Consider the following 21,504-nt stretch of genomic DNA (forward strand, 5'->3'; position numbering starts at 1 on the left):
AATGTCCACGTACGGGCATTGCTATGAGACGTCTTCCTAGATCATCTGACAAAGATAACGAATTCCCTCGGCTGACATCTTCATAGAGAATATCGTCCGGGTAGGCTAGGCCTATATATATTTTCTGGCGGTCTCTAAAACCCCTCGCCCTGCGAAGAGTCCCTCACGATTTGCGCTCCAATGTCGTATACGGATCATCCAGGTGCGCCGACATGTCTCGGGAGAAATTGTTAGTGGAGGGGTGGTACTTATAAAGGGTGTGGTTAACGGAAACCTCGGGTTAACCAAGAACATAACCTGGTCGGAGCAGGTTTGAGATGCAGCGTAAATTGCCATGGCAGCATACCTCGGTTAAAACCTATCCACCTTTCGTAGTACGGGTTAATCGGGAAGTTACGCCACGTGATCAAGTTACTCTCGAAGTTACCCAGATAAGCCAGAAACCCCGCTTCGTAGTACAGGCCCCAGGAGTAGAACGAGCTGTTGTAAAACAATCTGGAGTACATGTTGCTCACACTTAAGATAACCATTACTGGTGATGGTTAAGATAAATATTACTGAACCACCTCTTAAATAGTCCTTAAATTACCACTTATCTTGTCCACCTCACAATCTGTCTCAGTATCAAATAAGTTATGTTCAGTAATGTAGCAGTGTATATTTATTTGTATGCCCTCATCTCAGTAAATGTAACAGAATTGCTCTCAGTTTTGTCGTCAATTGTTGCACTGGTTTTAGTGATTTAAGACTTAAGTGTTATTGATAAGTGCATAGTCCATTGAGAAACTGGATTTAGGCACAGAGTAAATGTTTGAGAATCACTTGTAACAAATGGCAATTTTATTTAATTTACCTACTGCGGTTCGCAATTGCACCCCCTTGTGTCAAGAGGCTGCCATAACTACAATGCCAGGTCAAACCTTCTCGGTCGAACCAGTCAAAAACTGGCAACATTCAAGTGATCAAAACCCACGTTGAAGGTAATTAGTCTTACAGAAGCTGTCCAGTTGCAATGACCCAGTTTATGTAGTAAAAGCTGAAAATGTTTTTGGTTGAACTATGGTTGATATGAATCTTAATTGGTAATATTCAGAAATATGAAGGAATTACAGCAGAAGATTCAGATTGTTGTTGAAAAAGATTTGGCAATGTAACAAGGAGGCCTCCGATCCTGCAAAATCTTTTTCAGTCACTAAGTTCATAACAAACTTCTCATATACATAGACAATGCATGGAGCTCTCATCATAGCCATTATTCTGAGTATTAAATACTAACAATATGGGCCTGTTGCATTTCTGTGTCCACTACATGTGATGTACAAGCATACAAATATACCCTTAATGTTCATTTTATTAAGACAGAATGAGACTGAGATAATTAATGACAAATTATGTTAAAAGTTTGTCATAAAAAGGTGCTTTAATATAACAGGTCATAGTTTGGAAGAAATCTTTGCCATAAACCATGAATCATTTCACCATAAAAACATACTGCAAACACAGCACAGAACCTCCCCCCCCCCAAAGTCACAAACAACATTTCCAAGTTCGCTCTGTTGACTCTGCTCCAGACACATGCCATGAAAGTAATACTCAGAATGCATGTGAAAACACCTTAAGTACATAAACAAAGCTTTTTAAAAAAAAAAAAAAAAAAAAAAAAAACAAAAAAAAATACCATTTTGAGGAAACAGTTCATAAATACTGTGTCTTAAAAGTCCCTGCGTGGAGAGAAAAAGCTGCATGAGAAGAACAGCTGAACTTCCAAACAAAATAAATAAGTCACAAGAAACTAAAGGTACTAAACAAAGTGCTTGCAATAATCCGGTGGAAAAGATCCACAATGAGAGGCGCCAGGGTGACTGGGGTCATAGTCATACTGGCTGCCTGCGGGACAGACTCTACGACAGGCTCCTGCCCACAGGAAGGAAGGATGGACCAAAGGAGAAAGAGAGGCAACAGCAGCAGCAGGAAAGGATTGGGTATGCAACATCTCAATTTAGCAGAACAGTGGGAAGCTTTCCTCTCGTGCATGTCAGAACAGATAAAAAAAAAGAGGAGGTAGAGCGAATGAAACAAATACACCAACACAGCCAGCAGCAACGTGGGAAACCCAGGAGACGGCATGAGAACGAGAGCAAGAGAGAACCAGGGGGCGTGACAAAGTCAGACTGAGGGAGGGACGGACGGAGGGAGATAGAATGATGGAGAGTGCGAGCGACAGAGAGAACTCGCTGCATGTGATTTCCAGCAGAGCCAGCACACAACCCCCTGCTCCTCTCAGGCACTGTGGCGGGGCACGGCCTGCCCAGCAATCAGGCCAGACCACGTAGGGCTGCAGGGAGGCTGCTGAACTGCACTCAGCCAGACCCTGGGCTGCAGTCCAGTAAGCATGTCCTTCCCGGCTGACCCAGGTTTCATCGTCCGCCATGGAGCTGGAGGGCCCCTGTGCTCTGGACTGATGCTGGTGAACAGGACCGTATGAGGGGGCTAGCGCTATACTGTCTTGTCCCCCAGAGAGGCGCGTGTAGGGTACTGTACAATAGCAGCACTGGGCTGGGGACAGACACACAGTTGGGATTAAAATCAGGAAAAATAAAATCCAATCAGAGTGGCTCATTATACTGTAGGCTCAGAGAGATTGCTTTGAAAAAGCTAAAGTAATTGAAAGGGACACATTAGTAGTGCACTCAGTTGTGATAAGTCACCTTAGTGTTCTTAGTGTTCAAACTCTACAATGGTGCTTTAAATGGTGTACCTGTAAATCAGAAAAGCAAGTAGGTGCCCAAGCCATTTATTCCAAAAGGCTTTTAAATCAAATCCCCCAAATGCAAAAAAAATAAATAAATAAAAAATAAAATTAAATCCAATTCTACAAAAATATACACAACATGAGATCTTAATTATGAAACTGGAAACTTGGCCTCTGAACGCCAATTAAAGCTGTCCAATGACCTACAGATAGTCCAAAACTCAGCCTTTGTTGATGTGGAGATGTTTGCCTGAGAAAAGCATCAACTGGATTACCAGCCATTGGCACTACGCTTCTCACATTTGGCCTCGCCAGTTCAAATTGGCCGTTTTCCCTTTTTAAAAGATATCTTCAACAGCCACAATAAAAACATGTAAAACATCACAAATGCAAATTAATTCCTCGCAATTGTTAAGGACTAGTAAAAACAGACAAAATCCTACATATAATCAACAGCAAATATAATCACCTCTATATAGATGGCACAAGCTAGAGCAAACAAAAGAGAAACCTAGGAGACGATGGTGAACATACAGCTTGCTTTCCATGGTTTTACACGTCAAACTCTTGGGCTTTAAGAACAGTGTTTCGTGAATACAAATATCCTGACCCATGTCCATTTTAAAGCAGATCATTTCCTTTAAAAGATTAGAGTTCTCTGTAAATATGGCATGTACAAAAATGTATTTTTTTTCCTACTGTAAAAATAACATTCAAAAAAGGCACTTGCTTTTGATAAGAAAAGAAATGATGCCCCACAGTCCTTTGAAAATCACTGGAGACTGCATAGCAACAATACAAGGACCAGGTCAGACTTAGGACTTCCTCTTTTCCCAGAGAAGAATTAGGTTGTTGTTGTATTTTTTTGTGTGTTTCTTTGTTGATTTTTGGTTATTAATAAGCACTTGAGAAAACAAGAAAATCTCATCTCTTGTTTTATCATATAAAAAAAAAACAAGTCGGTTGTGTCGATGTACGTGTTGCCCAGTTTTCAAAACAAGAGCTGCAGAAAGGTGTTACTGCAGATATAGCACTGCCATGAGGGCCCCAGTGAACCGTGTCCATCTGGAAGAGGGATTGGGGGTCGCGCACTCATATACACATATACACACACACACACACACACACACACACACACACACACACACACACACACACACACACGGCGGTGGTTGCAGTGCTGTTCAGCAGGAGGCCCTCTGGCCCGGGCCATGGGGGGTCTCTACGGCGGCCACAGCTGGGAAGGGGCCTATTGCGGCACAGCGGCTACCTGCCCCTCCAGTTCTCCAGCACTCCGTACACGTCCTCCTCCTTACTGAGTCCCTCAAAGAAAGGCAGCAGGTCCAGCAGCTCTGTGTCCGACATGTCATCAAACCACGACTGCACCGGCACCTGCCAATAAAAAATAAAGTGAAATCAAAATATCAAAACATTAGGCTCATTAGGACTCGTCTCCACCTGCATGTGAATGACACCATGTAGTGTAATTTTATACAATAATAATAATATTATTATTATTATTATTATTATTATTATTAATATTCAGTGTAATTTCATACAATGATAATAATATCATCCATAATTTCATACAATCCTATCAACCCGTCTGCCAAAGGCTATGGGAACTTACAGCATTTTCAGGATGGAAAATGTAAGATGCTGGCGAGTTATCCACAATGACGACATTTCTGAGCTCTCTGCCCAGGCGGCTGAGGTCTTTGACATAGTTGCCCCGGTGGAATACACAAGATTCCCGGAAAAGCCGTGCCGTGAACACACCCCACTGGTCCAGTAGGTCTGCAACGGGGTCTGCGTACTGTAGACGGGACAGAGGTAAGAGGGCAAAGGTCAAACTCAGTTCTCAGGTCTGGAAGACTAAGATCTTCTGCAAAACAACACCTCCATCAAGACACTGGGCTGACTCAACAAAGAGGTTGTGCCAAAAAGGGGTCCTGATGGTTCACACTTCACAGATATTGCACTCACAATTGTACTACAAAGCAAAATGAGTATCTCCCGTAAAACAAGTGAGTGAGAACCAGTCCTTGCTGCTACGAAAGACAACTCTACAGAAGACTCAAATCTACTCCTAAACACAAACCACTACACCGGACTAAAAACAGGACAAGATGTGCAGAGGACTCAATGACATGATTACTCTGCCTTTTATGTGGTGGTGACTAAAAATAAATAAATAAATCTCAACACCAACACTAAAACTGCATGACTATATGACCACACGACTATAGCAACTACCACTGCCATTTAACTAGAGCTCTGAGGTTGGCTACACTACTAAAGCACCTGGCACACTGACTTGGAGTGTGTCACCCTTCACATGGAAACACTTACCCATGCCAACTAAAACCACTGGCACGCAGAGAAAGAGAGAAGGAGAGATTAGGCTAGCAAGCACATACTCCGACAGAGACCCTGCCATGCCACCCAGCTGCTAGAGCTCAAACAGGCATGAGCTGTGCTACTGGCTGAGACACCCGCGTAGGGCACACAGAAATGTTTTTGCTTCTGGTGATGTTAAAAGAGAGACAAAATAGCACAACATTGCTGACTTAATGAGGCACGGCACATTCTAAACTGACATTAGTCCATCCGAAATGTACGTTTATTATTAAATTAAGCAGTTAGCAGCGTTGCACTATTACTCTTTTCTGTCGTCCTATACCTTTGATATACTCTAAATGGCACTTGTGGGGAAAAATAAATAAATTAATAAATGAGGGGGGAACAAATCCAACGTGTGCAGATTTCCCTTTTCCTTTGGTTCATTTCACGGTGACGTTTAAACTTCCCTTGCTTCCAGTCTTACAGGGTTTTAGTGTGGTGCGGTGGCATGTGGGGTGTGGTGGCCAAACCTTGGCTAGGCTGGCTGTGAAGAGCACACACTCAAACAGCTCCCCCATCTTCTGCAGGAACTCATCTACGTGAGGCCGCTTCAACACATACACCTGGAGCGCAAAAACAACACATCAGTAATCCAGACGGGGTGGGGGTAAACTGAAGACTTTTCAGGACCATGTTAAGACTCTTATGAATGAAAGAAATTAAAGTAATGAAGGAAATCCCAGGAGATTCAAAGAATTATTAGCAAAGTAAATACATTTGTGTAGTTTCTATAGAAATCCAGAGAACAGTTTTTAAAAAGTTATCAGTTCCACACAATCATTTTATTACTGTGATGTACTGTATCTATACTGTTGAGAGAAACAAACAATGTCAAACATCAATCTATGCTGCTAAAAAAAAAAAAAAAAATTAACACTTTTGAATATAACATTATTCGATCACCTAAGCATATTAGTACATTAGTGCATAATGTCTTAATGTATAACCATGATACTGAGCCTCAAATACCACATATCCTGAATCCCTCAAACAAATCCTCGACAACCCTTAGACACATCATATTTGTCTGTGATTGAAATCAGTCGATTCAATCAGTCCTAAATGGCTTGTCCGCATGTTCCCATGAAGAACAGAAGCCAACACCCAGTGCAAGTAATCAGGAATAGGCCACCCAGGGTATGCACAGCCTATCCTGGATTACTTGAACAGGGTCATGGCCCGAGTAGCCACTGTCGCTGCACATTTCTGGACATGGGCTGAGGGAGATCAGTGACAGACGCAGCAGGCAGCCATCGCCTGTGGTGGCTTCGGACCAGCAGCTGGACGAATCTGCAGGGCTCTCACTCACAACTGGGAAAACACAAACACACAGCACCCTCCTCCTGCTCCACATTACCTGGTGAACTGTGCCGTCAATCTCCACTGGAACGATGAAATCAGCATTGCTGATGGGCTGCAAGACAAGAGCAGAGGGGAGCTCAGGCAGATGTCACTGGCACGCTCATCACATCTTGAATGAGATCAGAAGAGCTCACTCTCAGCAACACAGAATCTACACAAGACCCTAAAATGAGCAGTATGTCTTGCCAAAATAAACTGGCTCCACAGCTGGCAGTGCTCATGAATTAAAGTCAGAGGGACGAGAGAGGAGGCCATCAGAGGCACTTGTTTTTGAAGAGCTCTTCACAAGTTACTTTTATTTCACAGTGCACCTCCTGCTGCAATACAACAAACTGACAGCAGGAGGCATCCTTACCCTTCATCATATAAAGACAGCAGGCTTAAACCTTTTACAGTCACCAGATTTTAAAACAACTTTCATGCTTGTGCTCAAATTTGTTCCTTCAAATGTCACAGCTATACAGCTACACAGCTAGTATACGGTTATAAACAGTTCAACTGAGTGGATGCCTGTCCACTGCCCTCTATCCTCTGATTGCTCTTGAAATGGGTAAGAAGGATTATGACCCATTCAGGCAGGTTTTAATCTGCAACTGAGAAGCAACTGCAGTCAGCTGTTACTTGGTCTTTCAGAAAAAAACGTTTCTTTCCCACCCTCTCTCTCTCTCTCGCTCCCTCACAAAGGACAAGTAAGTTGAGCCACAAAAACTGTGCCCTATCCATTGCTGTCCAGCCCTCTCCTGCCTCTGGAGTGGTAGATGTGTCCTGACTGCCCAGTCATCCTGGATGGGGCCAAGCACACTGAGCAGTAGAATCTGATGGAAATGGGTCATCCGTGAACCACCACATCCACCGCTGCTGCTGCAGCAGCAGCAGCAGCAGCAGCAGCGAGGCCTGCGCGTGGCAGGCCATTCAGAGGCAGGAGGGGGGGTTATTATGGGGTGTACTCTGACGTCTGTCTGATGGGCAGTATGTGTGTGTGACATAGCAAGCGGTTACCTTAAACGAGCTGTGCACCAGGGTCTCGTCCAGGTCGATCACGACACACTTCTTGTCGTAATCGTTTATGTTAACCTCAGGGAGGAGGTATTTCGCTGGGGGCTTGAGAAGGAGGAGAAGAGAGAGAGAGAGAGAGAGAGAGAGAGAGAGAGAGAGAGAAAAAGAGAACAAGAGGTCATATAAATGTAAGCGGGAAGATGATAACGGAGAGCAGAGCGAGATTCTGATGAGTGGTTAAGATGAAGCCAGCAGAAAAGCTTTTGTTAAAGCAGCACTAACATGTTAAAGAATACTCTGAACAAATCAATCAATCAATAAGGATGGCGATTGATCCTATTTTATTCTGCTTATTCTGCCATCCAAACTGTGCCCTATCCACTGCTGTCCAGCCCTCTCCTGCCTCTGGAGCCGTAGATGTGTCCTGAGAGAGCAGCGTGTAGGCAGCACACTTCATTGGCTTCCTTGTTAGATTCATTCAGTGGCTTCTACAGTTAATGGCTAACACTTAAATCCCTTTGGCTAAGTGGATCATTGGGGCTCAGCTCTATGGAGAGGTTGATTTAAAAGGTAGTAAACAGGAAGTCTAACCAACAAGTTAGTTCAAGTTGTTAGTTCTCACCACACTAGACATGTGGTCATGTTTTCAACCTCTCCCCTACAGCCTTTACCCTTGAATGAGTACTTGGCACACTTGAGAATGCTGATCATGGCTAAGATCTCTCCCATCCACTTTCCTTTTTATAAGTTCAAAGGGCTCATGAGTCCTAGAGAACAGGCCCTGCCCTGTGGGGGACATTATGAGAAGTGACCGTTCAGGCTCCAGGCTCTCAGTATAGAGTAGGAAGAGGGAGAGTGACTGCAGCTGGATGGATCGCAATCTTCTAGTTTCATCGGGCTCATGTTACCTTGGCAAATGCCTCAGACCAATCTGGCAGTGGGGTCGTGGTATTCAGTCCAAAAAAATGTGTAATGGATACAGATACAGTATTCCTTAAATGCCATCCTCTTCAGGGTGTGTAATGCAAACACACTTTTCACTACAGTTATGCAAGAGCTCTCATGACCGTAAAGCTAAATATAACAGGAGAGGAGCCAGGTTAAAATGAGGAAAAGTATGTTTCCCACAATCCAATTTAGTAATTTTAAAAAGGTAAACATAATACAATAGCAAAGCTAAATAGCTGTAGGAAGCTTCTTGTGTGCATGCAGGCATACAGACACACAACATGCAGAAAAAGACAAGAAAAATAGGCAATACATACACTAGGGATAGAGAGGACCTCAACCTGGGCACACTGGGACACAGGCCACATGAGGACATTTGGATGAGGAGGACGACACACAGGGATAGAGACAAACAGGAAGAGAGAGAGAGAGAGAGAGAGAGAGAGAGACAGAGAGAGAGAGAGAGAGAGAGAGAGAGAGAGAGAGAGAGAGAGAGAGAGAGGATGAGAAGTACATTGAGTGAGGCAACACAGAAAGAGAACATACAGTAGGCCACACAACAAGGACCATCTACAACACTAGAGAGATACAATTGCAGCAAAGTGTTCTGGAGAGAGTTGTGTAGTATCATTTCCAAACAGGAACTTCACAGGGATCACTCACAATCCAACCTGCTGGAGCTCAAGGTCACGAATGGCACAGCAGGCCAGTGTGTACGTGCATGTGTATTTGTGTACGTGCATGTATGCGTGTGTTTGTTTTGTGTGTGTGCGTATGTGTGTGTGTGTTCTGTGTGTGTGCGCGTGTGTGGGGTCCTGATCTGCTTACCTTGGGTGGAGCTCCGTTCTCCTCCACAGGGGGAGGCAGGGCGCTGGTGTTGTTGTTGGTGGCCGGTGGTTCCACATTGTAGCTCCTGAAGCAGCAGAAGAGCGAGCTGAAGATGCTCCGGCTCCTCTGTTTCTTTAAGCTGCTGTTGGACAGCGAGACTGTGGGAAGAGAGAAGGGAGAGGAAGAGCGGAAAAAAGAAGGGGGAAAAAAAAAAAAGAGACAGATTTAGGTTGGAAAACAAAAACATGAAAAACACTTCAAACCACATCAGAACGTTCCTGGGATCCCAGCAGTATGCTAGGAGCTTGTCGGTGGGATGACAATTCTAATTCTAATTCTCAAGTCTAGGTGTACGAGGTCACGTGTACAATATGGACGGAAGCAGAGTGTAGTGTTCATTCTAGAAGTGGTAAAAGATTTCAGAGTATGGCAGTGGCAAGAGCCACAAATGTTTGCCCCTGCACTGCCTTAAAGCTGATGTTTGTTAACAATAAACCCACTGGCTCTGAAAACACAATCCTATGACTGAATGGCTCACATAAAGAAAACAATACTGTGGTGGTGTCTAGCAGGACATGATTTTGGCAGTCACCCTCGATCCCTCCCTCTCACACACAAATACCTCTCTCATTCCAGGTCAGCACAGAGAACTAAATTCTGCCACTGGTGTCAGCAGTGGGGGGGGGGGGGGGGTGGATTTAAATTAGAAAATAACAAGAGTGGGAGATGTAGAGAGAAAGAAATGAAATCTCCCACCCCCCTTTCCCAACGCAATCCCCATTAAGGCTGCCCAATCCCTCTCCCCTTCAGCCATTGGCTGCCATCCACACCTCCATTTTAAGCCCCTGCTAATATTCTCCCTCTTTCCCTTTGCGTGGCGTCTGGGTGAGCATGGTGGCACGCACGGAGTGACAGGGTAGGAGGAGAAAGGGGAGGAGGGGAACAAGGGAGGCGCTAGGCAACACTATGGCCTATGAGAGGGTGGCATTCCTCTCCCGCCCCCTCCAGACGAGGCAGAGGCTCTCCCCAATTGTCGCGTATAAACACACACATACACACAGAGCCAAAACCAAAGACCACATGCACATACCCCAATTAAACTCACACACACACACACACACACACACACACAGGGAAACAGAGACGTGCCTCCTGTCAAAACACCACCACATGAATGTTCCTATGGGGAAAGCAGGCACTGCGGCACAAGTTAAAGCATGCTAAGTTTTTTTTTTCTGCTGAAAAACAGTCAATAAGGCTTCACAGACCAAACATAATTAAAGAAGGTACTTTCCCATATAAACCATTTTCATTAGTCTCTGTGAAGTGACTACTAAATAAATATAACCCATTCTGTGGAGTGGACAAATTAAAAAGCAGACAGGGAGAGAGTAATATGTCAGTTGTGTGAGTGATCATCAACCCGCTCTGATGAATGCCCTGCTTCCTGAAAGCCCTGCTGCCGAGATGAGCATGTCGGTGGGGATGAGGGTTTATGTAATCCAAAGGGAAGATTGCAATTCTTGCTGGGGCAGAAGTTGGAGACATTGATCAGAGGAGACGGCAATCAGATACCATCAGAACTGCAGCAGTGGGAGAGCACAGCTGTCTCCAAGACTCCTCTCGGGTTTGTCCCTCCCTCTCTCCCCTTTCATTCTGGATGAGTGTTATTTTCCACCCTCCCTCCATTTCCCCTCTCTCCATTACTTTTCTATTGTGGTTTCTCTCTTCTCCTTATCAGGTCTGTACCCCCCCCCCCCCATCTCCTCTACCATCTCAGTAAGATGAGCCTACAAGAACTCTCAGGCGGCTTTTAATCCTAATGTGATGCAGGAATTCCAAGGAGATGGGGAACTGTCAGAGTTGCAGCGGGTATCCAGCCCTACGGTTTAATGGCTGATGAAAACTTTACTGGATTTTCAAATGCCAGTACAATTGTCAGTTAGTTCCAGGCCTTACCAGCCAACAGACCAGGGCTCTGATGTGGAATGCAAACATTCACCATTCCTTCGTGCCAACTGAACACATTTTCCCATGCCACTTGACCCTTACATCTTTCAAGCGAAAGAGACATTAGATGCGAGCCTCGCTGGCCTGCTACTGAGAACAGAAGTCTATGTGCAGTGCAGGTTGTTTCTCACCACTGGGGCCCAGTTTGGTTTAGATTAGACCCTGAGCTTGCTAAGGAGGTATATAACACTGTCAACACCCATTCAACAATTTCCTCATGAAAATCAAGAAATAAAATATTTGCCATAGGAGCCCCTCCTGAAATAGCAATGCACCTCACAATTACAGTGCAATGTAACCTGTAGTGTTTGTGTCAGAGAATACCGGTCATGGTTTAGTCTGGTTTAAGCATAGGCCTATATTTCCTCAGGGGCATTGTGTTAATTCAAAACAGTTGGAAGGATTCCCTGGCTCTCCTCTGCAAAGGCAGCACTGGATGTCCTCAAACAAGAAAAGGGATCAATCACAGCCCTTCTCAGCTTAAAGCAGGCAAGAGGCACAGCTGGCATACCTGTGAGGCAGCATAATGACAAGAGACAGGTGCACTCACACTTAAAAATGGGTGGCCAAAGATACGCCAGGACCAATCTAGAGGTGCCGACACGTAGGTCAAACGGCACAAGTGTGCCATTACAGCAATAATGCCCCAGTTTTAGAGGTTTTGGCTATAAAAAAAGAAAGAGAGCAGGTGCAAACACACACAAATACACGCAGAGCCTAACTGAGCTTTGGAGTACTTTATTTTTATTTTCTACACTGCACCAAATCCAGCATGGGCTGGCTAATTTGGGGGATGTGTGCTTTTTCAGCCTCTAAACCTCTTCAGCACCACTTCTGCCAGCCAGAAACCCTAGGCCAGACTGGTGGGTGGGGTGTTGGCTCTTAAAACAAACCAACATACTTTATCACACATCTTATAACAGGGGGGTTGTTGAGCAAAAAAGCAACACACTCAGAGAGTGCTATCTGTCGTCTTGCTTTGGAAGCTCATTAACGGCTCTGTATACCCACAGAGATGCCATGTCCTGCACCTCATCACAGGGCAAACACAAACTAGTCACGGCACAACCTTGGAGTGCGATGACGGGTGGGTCTCTTGCCATGCCATACAACAACAGGTTTGAGTCATTTTTGGATAGGTAAGTGAGCCTGTAAGAGGAGCCCATTCAGACTAACCATGACCTCATGCTCCCGGGCACCCAACAGGTTACCCTCCATCCTCCCAGAGTGAGGCAGCTTTTAATAGCCACAGCCACCAGCCAACCAACTATGCCTCAAATCCACCAGAAGCAGGCCCACAAGCCCAGCTGTCTACAGTTGCTACTAACACTGCAGGACTGCTGCTATGAGAGAGAAAGATAGTAACTGATGCCTTAAGGCCACGGACTGAGTGTCTGTAAGTGACAGGGTACAGCCGGTACAAGCACTATGCATCTACGGAGCAAGTAGTGAGACTAAATCTGACTCACATGCTAAGCTAAGTACACAGAAGATGACTGTGAAGCATGACAAAATTGCCAGGAAATACTGTATCTATTAATTTCTTTTAACCCTGTGAACCATGGCAGTGTCATGTCAAATTGACAATATAGTCACATTTGTTTTCTGATGATTGTAATCAGTCAAATGAAGGAGAATTAAAGCTGATGAATAAACAGGAACATAAAGGGAGGCTGACAGGAATAGTCGTGCATCATCACACTTCTATCACTCTGACCTCCCTGGGTCAACCATGGCACCGATCTGAAAAGGGGCAACCTGCCCTCCTGCCGTCCCAGGAGTCAGTCCACAGTATCGGAGAGAGGATCTCCATGATGACACACTGTCCCTGTTTTAATGGTCATGTCTGCAGCAGCCCTGAGGGAGGACAAGTACTAGAGTGATTCATCCTCCATCAGAGTCAAACACACACACACAGACACACACACACACACACACACACACACACACACACACACACACACACACACACACACACACACACACACACACACACACACACACACACACACACACACACACACAGCACGGGGTGCAGAATAGAAGTTGTACAGGGCAGGCATATGCCAGCGGTGTATGTGAGTGTAGGCAAGACATAGAGAAAGTGCATTGCTGCTTTTCTACTCTGCGCTTCTATGGGGGAAAAAGAAAAACCCTTCATGTACATCAACATCATCAACATGAGCCTACGTCATGTAAAACATGAGAAATCCAGTGAAGCAAGCACTGAGGCCTGTGTTGTAAAAAATAAACAAATCCGTTTGCCCTTGCTGCCCTATGCTTTATCTGGCTGTCCAGATGGGGAAACCCAAAGGACTCAGGGTCAAAGCTTGCCAAATCAACAGGAAGGTTCTTAGCTGTGCTAACGGGCCGAGTGTAAACATGTGCAAAGTCATATTTGCACATAGCCTTGTACAGGTCAAAACTGCAACGCAGTAGCAAGGTACAGGGGCAGGTAAACAAGGAGTCTTACCATTCAATTTAACCATTCTGCCTTGGGTCTACATTCACATGAGAGAACGTTTTATATGAAAGCTTTTGACAGATGAAAGATTTGAACTATGAACAGTTTGATGATCTTATTGGACAGCTAATAGTTCAAGACTCATTCTTGACATCGGATGAAAGTCAACAGAAAATACCTCCATAATCAGTGCACCCCCCAGCCCTACACTGTTAACAGTTTAAACAGCAGATACAATGTAAAGTTGATCCAATCCATGTGGGGTAAATCACATCATAAACTGTGCTCAATCCTGTCAAACACCACTGCCTAATGAAGGCTAATTCACTTCATTGGATTGGCTGGCTTGTATCCGATTCTCTGGAGCACATAAACCACTTAAGGTCAGGGGCAGTAGCACTAACTGATAACAGACTGGCCTGGCGCAGGCAGGGCTGCTGTACTGGAGCCAAATGGCTGAAAGCTGCTCTCACAACGGCACAGTCAGAGAGTCAGGGCCAGGCTGGACTGGTCAGAGAGCTGCTGATCAGGCAGACTGATCTTTCCGCAATCAATCAAATGAGCATCTGCAGCTAGAGGAAAGCACATGCGTGTGCACACACACACACACATCCACACACAAAGGCAGAGGAGCAGAGGTTAGGGCCTGGAAGCTGTCCGTCATGTGTTCAACACTGAGGCGGACATCCTTACCAGAGGCAACATTCCCACCATTGCTGGCCAATAGTGCAGGATCTAGCCTATGTGCGGTCATTTCCGCTTGTGGGCAGAACTGACAGAAGGGGGAAATGGTAACTAAGTAGACATGACACGCTGGCATATTCTGACAAGAACAAGGAACAGAAAATTTACCCAAGAGTGGTGGTTTTTTTTTGGAATATCCTTAATTTAAACTCAAATAAATTAAATGTCAAGTAAGCATTTGGACAGTGACAGATTTTTTTTACATTTTGCCTCTGTACACCATCACAATGAATCCAAGAGGACGCATCAATATGTGCCAGAAATGTATAGACTCAACTTCAATTCAAGGTGCTGAACAAATAAACTGCATTAACCATCTAGGAATTACCGCCATACTGTAGATCAAGGCTCAAAAGTAATTGAACAAACATACCTAACTATGATTATTATGATTAGATTTAATACTTGTATTAAAATCATGTGCAGTCAATAACTGCCTTAAGTATGGAGCCCATAGACATCAGACTGCAGCCTCCTCCAGTTGCTACTTATCTGTGGGTCTTTCAGCCTTTATTTGTCTTCAGTGGGTGACAAGCACGCTCAATTGGGGACTGCCTAGGTCATTGAATAGCTTATTCAATTTCCATGCCCCAAGAAATTCTTGGGTTACTTTTGCAGTATGTTTAGGTTATTATTAATATCATCATTTTACACTAATATGAAGCACAGTCCCAGTTTTGCAGCATTTAGCTGAATCTCAGCAGTAAGTAAGTACACAATAGAATCAATCCGTCTACTTCTATTAGCAGTCACTCAACACAAAACACCAGTGACTGCTCCATTGGCAGCCATACGTGGCAATGCCATAACATCACCTTCATCCACATCAATCGGTCTCAAAAACCAAGGCCTATAACAATATTTCTGTTCAAATCCTTTCTCTACATTTTTCAGCATTTGGCATCATTTCAGTTTTACAGCCTGACAAGCACACTATCTCTGGGAAGCCATGTTTGGACATTGTTTTGAAGTATTATTAAGTATTCATCATCAGACCAAACCTTTTAGTGGTCAAGTCATACTGAGAACATCTGTCCTTCATCCTACAAAGTCTGGTCAGGCTAGGGCCACTACTTTCTAAGACATAAATGGCCAAACACGGCTTCCAAGATCAGGAATTTTGAAAGTATTACCGTAATTACAATATCAAGGGCCCACAATTCTGAGATCTTTAGGTTAAATCTTGGTTTCATCTGCCCAAAGAATCCTGTTTTCTACTTAAGTCTAATCTGGCAGCCTTGAGTAAAACTACTGGTAGTTTGTGCCCTGTTGTAAACGCAATTTATTTATATTCATACAGGCATCTTTTCCTTGTGGACTTTGATAATGATATGTCTACTTCCTCAAGAGTGTCCTTGACTTGTATAGATGTTCATGAATGTTTTTTTCTTTTTTTTTTTTTTTTCCTTCAAGGAGAGAATTCTGGCAAACATCCACCTTAGGCCTAGTCCACACGTACCAAACCCATCTTTTTTTCCTCCGTCTTCCCTGGAACCGTATCAAGAATATTTGCGTCCAAACGGATCCATCTCAACACGTTACTTCATATATGAGGCCTATAGGTGGCACTGTTTGTTACAGAAATTTATAAAGCTTGCGCGCTGTAGGCTATACAAACAGACGGAGTAGGCTACGACATAAATGACTAGTGCAAGGACACCAGAATTGTTTGTGTGGACTGATAGTGAACTGTCAACTGTAGTCAACTGTAAAACTAATAAACTTAATTTTTACAGTTTGTGAAGGGTGCAGTCCCGTCCTTGATTTGGCTAACACAGGTACAAATAATCTCCTTTACTTTCTTTGGTTGTAGGATAGTCCGCGATTCACATTAGTTTTGGCTATATAGGCTACTAAACGCTAGGCCTACCCAAGTCCTAGACTATTCCGTCGCCACATTATAATAATATTGCTATACCTTCGTTAGTAACAGTCGATACTTTTGCCAGCATCAAATCGCGCATTCCCTTTTAGTGCGCATCTACCATAGGCTTAACATGAGTTCTAAGCGTCTTTGTATGCTCATATCTGACTTCACTACACTATGAATGCATTTATTTATGTTGTAAGACATGCAAAATAAATGAATGACACCGGCACTACGCACAAATTAATTTAAACTTACACCGCACTTCCCTAATAACTTCTGACTAGTTCTCTCTCGTCACTGACAGTAGCTAGAATGCATAAAAAAACTAGTGTTAATTTCGTCAGACGAGACGAGAGGAAATATGTTCGTCAACGACCTTTTTTTTCATGACTAAGACGAGACGATGACGAGACGGCAGTAATGTCCTGAAACACTGACTAAGACTAACTTAAGATGCATTATTGTTGACGAAAAAAGACGAGACTAAAATGTTTTGCATGAAATAAAAACTAAGATAAAATCTCTCTTCATTTTCGTCTACAAAATGAGAAGACAGAATATCTAGCTGTTATGTTTTCAAAATATTCCGAATGAGTTCATACGCAACAGCTTTCCTGTAGGCTAGTCTAAGTGCTGTTGCTGCAACCCTGTGGCTGCAACACGAAACTACATGGAACAAGAACACTGGAGATTTCTGCCAGAGTTATTAGCAAGCTAACTACCTAAGCTTTATGCCACAATGCTACATACCCAGAAGTTGAAGCTTCTCTCATACAAATTAACATCCCCCAGAATGTCCATACGAAAATGTTCATCATGTAATGTCCACTATTTAACTAGTTAGACTGATGATGCAAAGTTTGCTAGCAAGTAAGCTAATATGGAAAGTTTGCTAGCAAGTTAGCTATGGCTAAGATGGAGAGTCTGTTTGGGGAATGTGTTGTGTTTACGATATCGCCATCTAGCGAGAGGAGTAAAACATTAATACTTTGGCCTATGACAGTGTTTCTCAAACTTTTTCAGTTTCAGGACCACTTAACTAACCCTAGCTAAAAAAAAAAAAAAAAAGATTAGACCTACTTCACCAGTAGCCTATAATTAGTCTACACAATAGGCCTACTCACTGAACCACCTTGCTTATTGTCTTTGCACTTTGCTTATTGTGTGGATTCATACTGTATGATTTAAACTGGCATATCTTACATAGACAGTGTTGCAGAACTGTTTTTACATACAAGTTGGTTCAATATTGCAAACAACTCATCTATATTATATTTTACCACGCCTGCTCATGGGACTACTTGGGATAGCTTATGGACCACCAGTGATCCCCTCGACCACACTTTGAGAAACACTGGTCTACTTAATATGACAGTGGTCCCATCAAATCTTTTACTGTCTATGGTCAAATCCCATCCGAGCTATAACTGTAGCTCGACTTACCTGTGCATGTAAACATACTGACTGACAAAAAATCAGAATGAGTAATTATAACAGACGAGTAGCCCTGTGGACACACAATATTGTTGGAAAATTGAGATGTGTGAAACACTATTTGACTCAAATGGTAATCAGAAATAATTTGTTATAAAAAAAAAAGACTAAAATGTGTTGACTAAAACTGACTAAGACTAAGATACCTTTAGTTTTCTTTTTGACTAAAACTAGACTAAAATGACGACTTTTAGTTAGACTAAAACTTGACTAACAAAAATGATATTTGAATGACTAAATATGACAAAGACTAAAAAGGACATTTTGTCACAAGACTAGGACTAAGACTAAATTAAAAATAGGTGACAAAATTAACACTAAAAAAAAAACACCGGGGAAAACACTGTTCAGTCCACCAAGTCATAAGCTACTGGCGCTGCACAGCACCAGTTGTGATAATTATCCTACTGAGTGTAATCGTAGGTAATGTCATGTATGAAAACTAGTATTGTTAGGAAATACTATAAGTGTCAAGTCCAGGGCAGCTGAGGTGTGGCGATGACATCATCAATACGCAAGTAGCCAATGCGGTTTCGCCGTCCAAACGAACTCACAAGGGCTATGGTTTCAGATTTTTCCACCCTGGGACCTGGTTTTTAAAAAAAGTGTGGTTTCGTGCAGTGCGTTTACAGGATTCGTTTGGACGATCGGCCAAGATGTAGCAAAACCGGTGCGTTTAACCCAAAAAGCGTCTCCGTGTGGACAGGGCCTTAGTCATCTTCAGTGGTCTTCCAGGCCTTCTTGTTTGGCTGAGCTCACCAATGCATTTCTTCCTTCTTTTGCTGATTTGGCCTCTCCTTACATTCCTGCCATCTGTCTGATGTTTGTTTTGTTTTCAGCCCAATTATGACCTCATGTTTGTCATGAGTGCAAACAGGCCAACATTGGCAATTAAATTGCTTGTCAGTCAGTTGTTCAATTACTTTGCAGCCTCAAAGATGGGGGTGACCATGTCCAAAAATGGCTGTAATTCATTAACAAGTTGATCATGTTCAACTCCTTGCTGAAAGTATACACACTTCAAGCACAAATTTGGCTAAAGTCTAATCTAATCTGTATCTATGTTGTTTGAGTTTACAAATTAAAAATAGTTTTTTTTTTTTTTCATCTGACGGTTAATTCCCATTCACATTACGCAGAGTGACACAGCAGCTGTTTAGATGATGCTGGCATTCGAGTGCAGCTCAACTCTTTTTACAGCTCTAGAAATAGGCCGGGTGGACATCATAAACAATGTGGGCAAATAATACCTTTAAAATAAAAATTCTGATCGTGGAGTTATTGGCAAACCACACGTCCACAAAGCTATCAAGGAGTAAAACATGCTTTGTGTGCGAACTTAATCTGATAGATTTTATTTTTATGATGGGCTCATGGGTGACATTCGCAAAGTGAGGCCACATCATAAAAGCAACTAGCGTCATTTAATTTGAATGCATAACGTTACTTAGGGGTGGAAGCTTATCTAGTTAGGTGACAACAATTGTGTCATTCTGTGGACATTTCATCGTCAAATACAATGTGGCCATCGTAACCTAAAAGTCGACACGGACGTAATGAGCTACTGTTACAAACTTGCGACGACCGAAATTTTAGACAGGCAGCAAGCAGCATTTGATAGATAGAAGTCCCGCCAGTAACGGGAACAAACATGTTAACGTTAGCCGTCAAGCTATCTACATTTTTCATAAGTTTTATACAGCGTTTAGTCTTGACGTGTACGCCAATAAACGTTGTCTATCACACGACAGTTTGACTGTTATGGAAAACATTCGTTTATCTCCCGCACCAACATGAGTCCGTGTGAAGCTATCCATGTGATGATAGCAGTACACATAGAAGAAGAAAAACAACGTTAGAAGCCAAAACGTTATCACTACTTTCTTACCCTTTTCTTGAGTTGACGATAATATCTCCTCCTCCTTTGGGTTGGTAACCTGCGTAATTATGGACGTGTTGTCCATGGAAACAACAGTTCAATCCTTAGTGGTTTTCTTTTTCTTTTCAGTATCAGCTGTTGGCGAGATGACTTGCAAGTCCCGCAGAAATAAACTGGTTTGAGTAGCTGTGGTCCTCTAGCTAACGATAGTAGTGGATGTTAATGGCAGCTAGCCAGCTAGCTAGCCACACAGCTATCAGTGGCTAACACTCGCAGTGTTAGCTGGCTATTAATGTTAGCTTTCCTATGTAGTATCTAGTACTAGCTAACGTTAGTTCACGAAACACCACTGCAACGGCGGTGTTGTGTTCGTTTTTAATCCGTCAGTACGCAGTGAAAATGGGACTAAACGCATACCGCTAAATATATAAACAAAATCTAAAACACGCCAAAGTCAAGCCAAAATTATTCTGGCACAAAACAGGCCCCCAAGTATCCAATGTTTAACATTCGCTAGCTATCTTGCTAATCTGTGTAAACTGTAAACGTTTGCCACAGCGATCTATCTACCAAGCTAGCGATCTATTGGCTAGCTACAAGACTATGATAATAATGAAAATGTCCGTTTAGGAAGCCTTGTTTACGGTCGAGCAATATCTGACATTTAGCATGAAGGGTAACGTTATCCAGCTTCATTAAAGACTTCTTTCAATGCAGGATTTTAATCTGTGCTCCCGGTCCAACATGGAGGCTTTCACGTTAAAAGTGTTTGGTATTCGCGAGACAGATTTGAAGCACTGAGCTGAGCTGGAGAAGGAGGCGGTTTCTAGGAACCCCCTCCCCTCTTATTAAACACAAAAACAATGTGTGTGTGCTCTAGGCTACCAATTCGCAGTCTTTGTACCTTGGCCAGTGCAATTACACGTATTACATTACACTTATCGTAATGAAAGGTAGAAAAATAAAAGGAACAAACGACACATTATCACGTCATTGTAATGCATTATAAAATATTAAATAAAACTAAATGTTAGGCGTGTTGGTGTTGTGGTCCTACATAATAGGCATCTCAATAACAGATGCCAAAAACAAAAAGAGAAAGAACATAGGCCATTTTTTTGTTCTTGAATCATAAAAGCGTCAAAAGCGCCGGGGCATTGCTGTAGTCAGAACCCAGTGTAGTGTCAGACACCAGCGCCCTCTGGTGTGTAATTACGGTGGTACATGTTGTTTAGGCTACCTACGGGAACAGGTAGGCCCCATGACAAAAGACACACAACCTCACAACCTCGTCTAGGCCGATATATTGTCATCCACAGTATTCTATCATCCCGTTTTCCTTGGATACTGTTGTTATATTTCATTTTGGCCACTATATATTTCCACTATATATTTTTTTTAAATGTCCATCATTGGTAAACCTCTTTTCAATTTATCCACAACATTAAAGACATGATCACCCTCCAAAAATTGTATTTGCACATGTCAGACACAATTGTTTTTTTTGTTTTTTTTTCCCCCACTGAAATATAATAGGCTATGGGTGGTATGTGATGGGGTGGTACATTTCAAAATCAAATGGCTCTATCCCAATTGTTTTAGTTCTTTTCCGTACCGACAGTACCAGCATCAGGAGGAGGCTTTACCTAACATAGGTCTACTGCACAGCTATGAACCTGCTACCATTATACTCAACGCCAACTCCTCTACATCCAAACTGAGTTTGAGGCTGCACACTTTCTATCGTAGTTGTG

At 43.1% G+C, this 21,504-nt stretch overlaps 1 protein-coding gene across 2 annotated transcripts; it reads right to left on the reverse strand.

The window, feature by feature from the left end:
* Nucleotides 1–1,516: 1,516 nt before the first annotated feature.
* ctdsplb (CTD (carboxy-terminal domain, RNA polymerase II, polypeptide A) small phosphatase-like b) lies at nucleotides 1,517–20,534 on the reverse strand. 2 transcript variants are annotated; one of them, XM_048242740.1, is made up of 8 exons: nucleotides 19,760–20,534; nucleotides 9,290–9,447; nucleotides 8,779–8,811; nucleotides 7,517–7,618; nucleotides 6,513–6,569; nucleotides 5,626–5,718; nucleotides 4,383–4,568; nucleotides 1,517–4,144 (listed from the first exon to the last, which is right to left on the reverse strand). In XM_048242740.1, the coding sequence occupies exons 1-8, from the start codon at nucleotides 19,833–19,835 to the stop codon at nucleotides 4,019–4,021; spliced, it is 831 nt and encodes a 276-aa protein (XP_048098697.1). In that variant the 5' UTR covers nucleotides 19,836–20,534; the 3' UTR covers nucleotides 1,517–4,018. The 2 variants fall into 2 exon arrangements, with proteins under 2 accessions (XP_048098697.1, XP_048098707.1); XM_048242750.1 differs by lacking the exon at nucleotides 8,779–8,811.
* Between the last annotated feature and the right edge of the window lie 970 nt (nucleotides 20,535–21,504).

The sequence above is a fragment of the Alosa alosa genome, chromosome 1, assembly GCF_017589495.1.
Source record: "Alosa alosa isolate M-15738 ecotype Scorff River chromosome 1, AALO_Geno_1.1, whole genome shotgun sequence".
Taxonomy (NCBI): Eukaryota; Metazoa; Chordata; class Actinopteri; order Clupeiformes; family Clupeidae; genus Alosa; species Alosa alosa.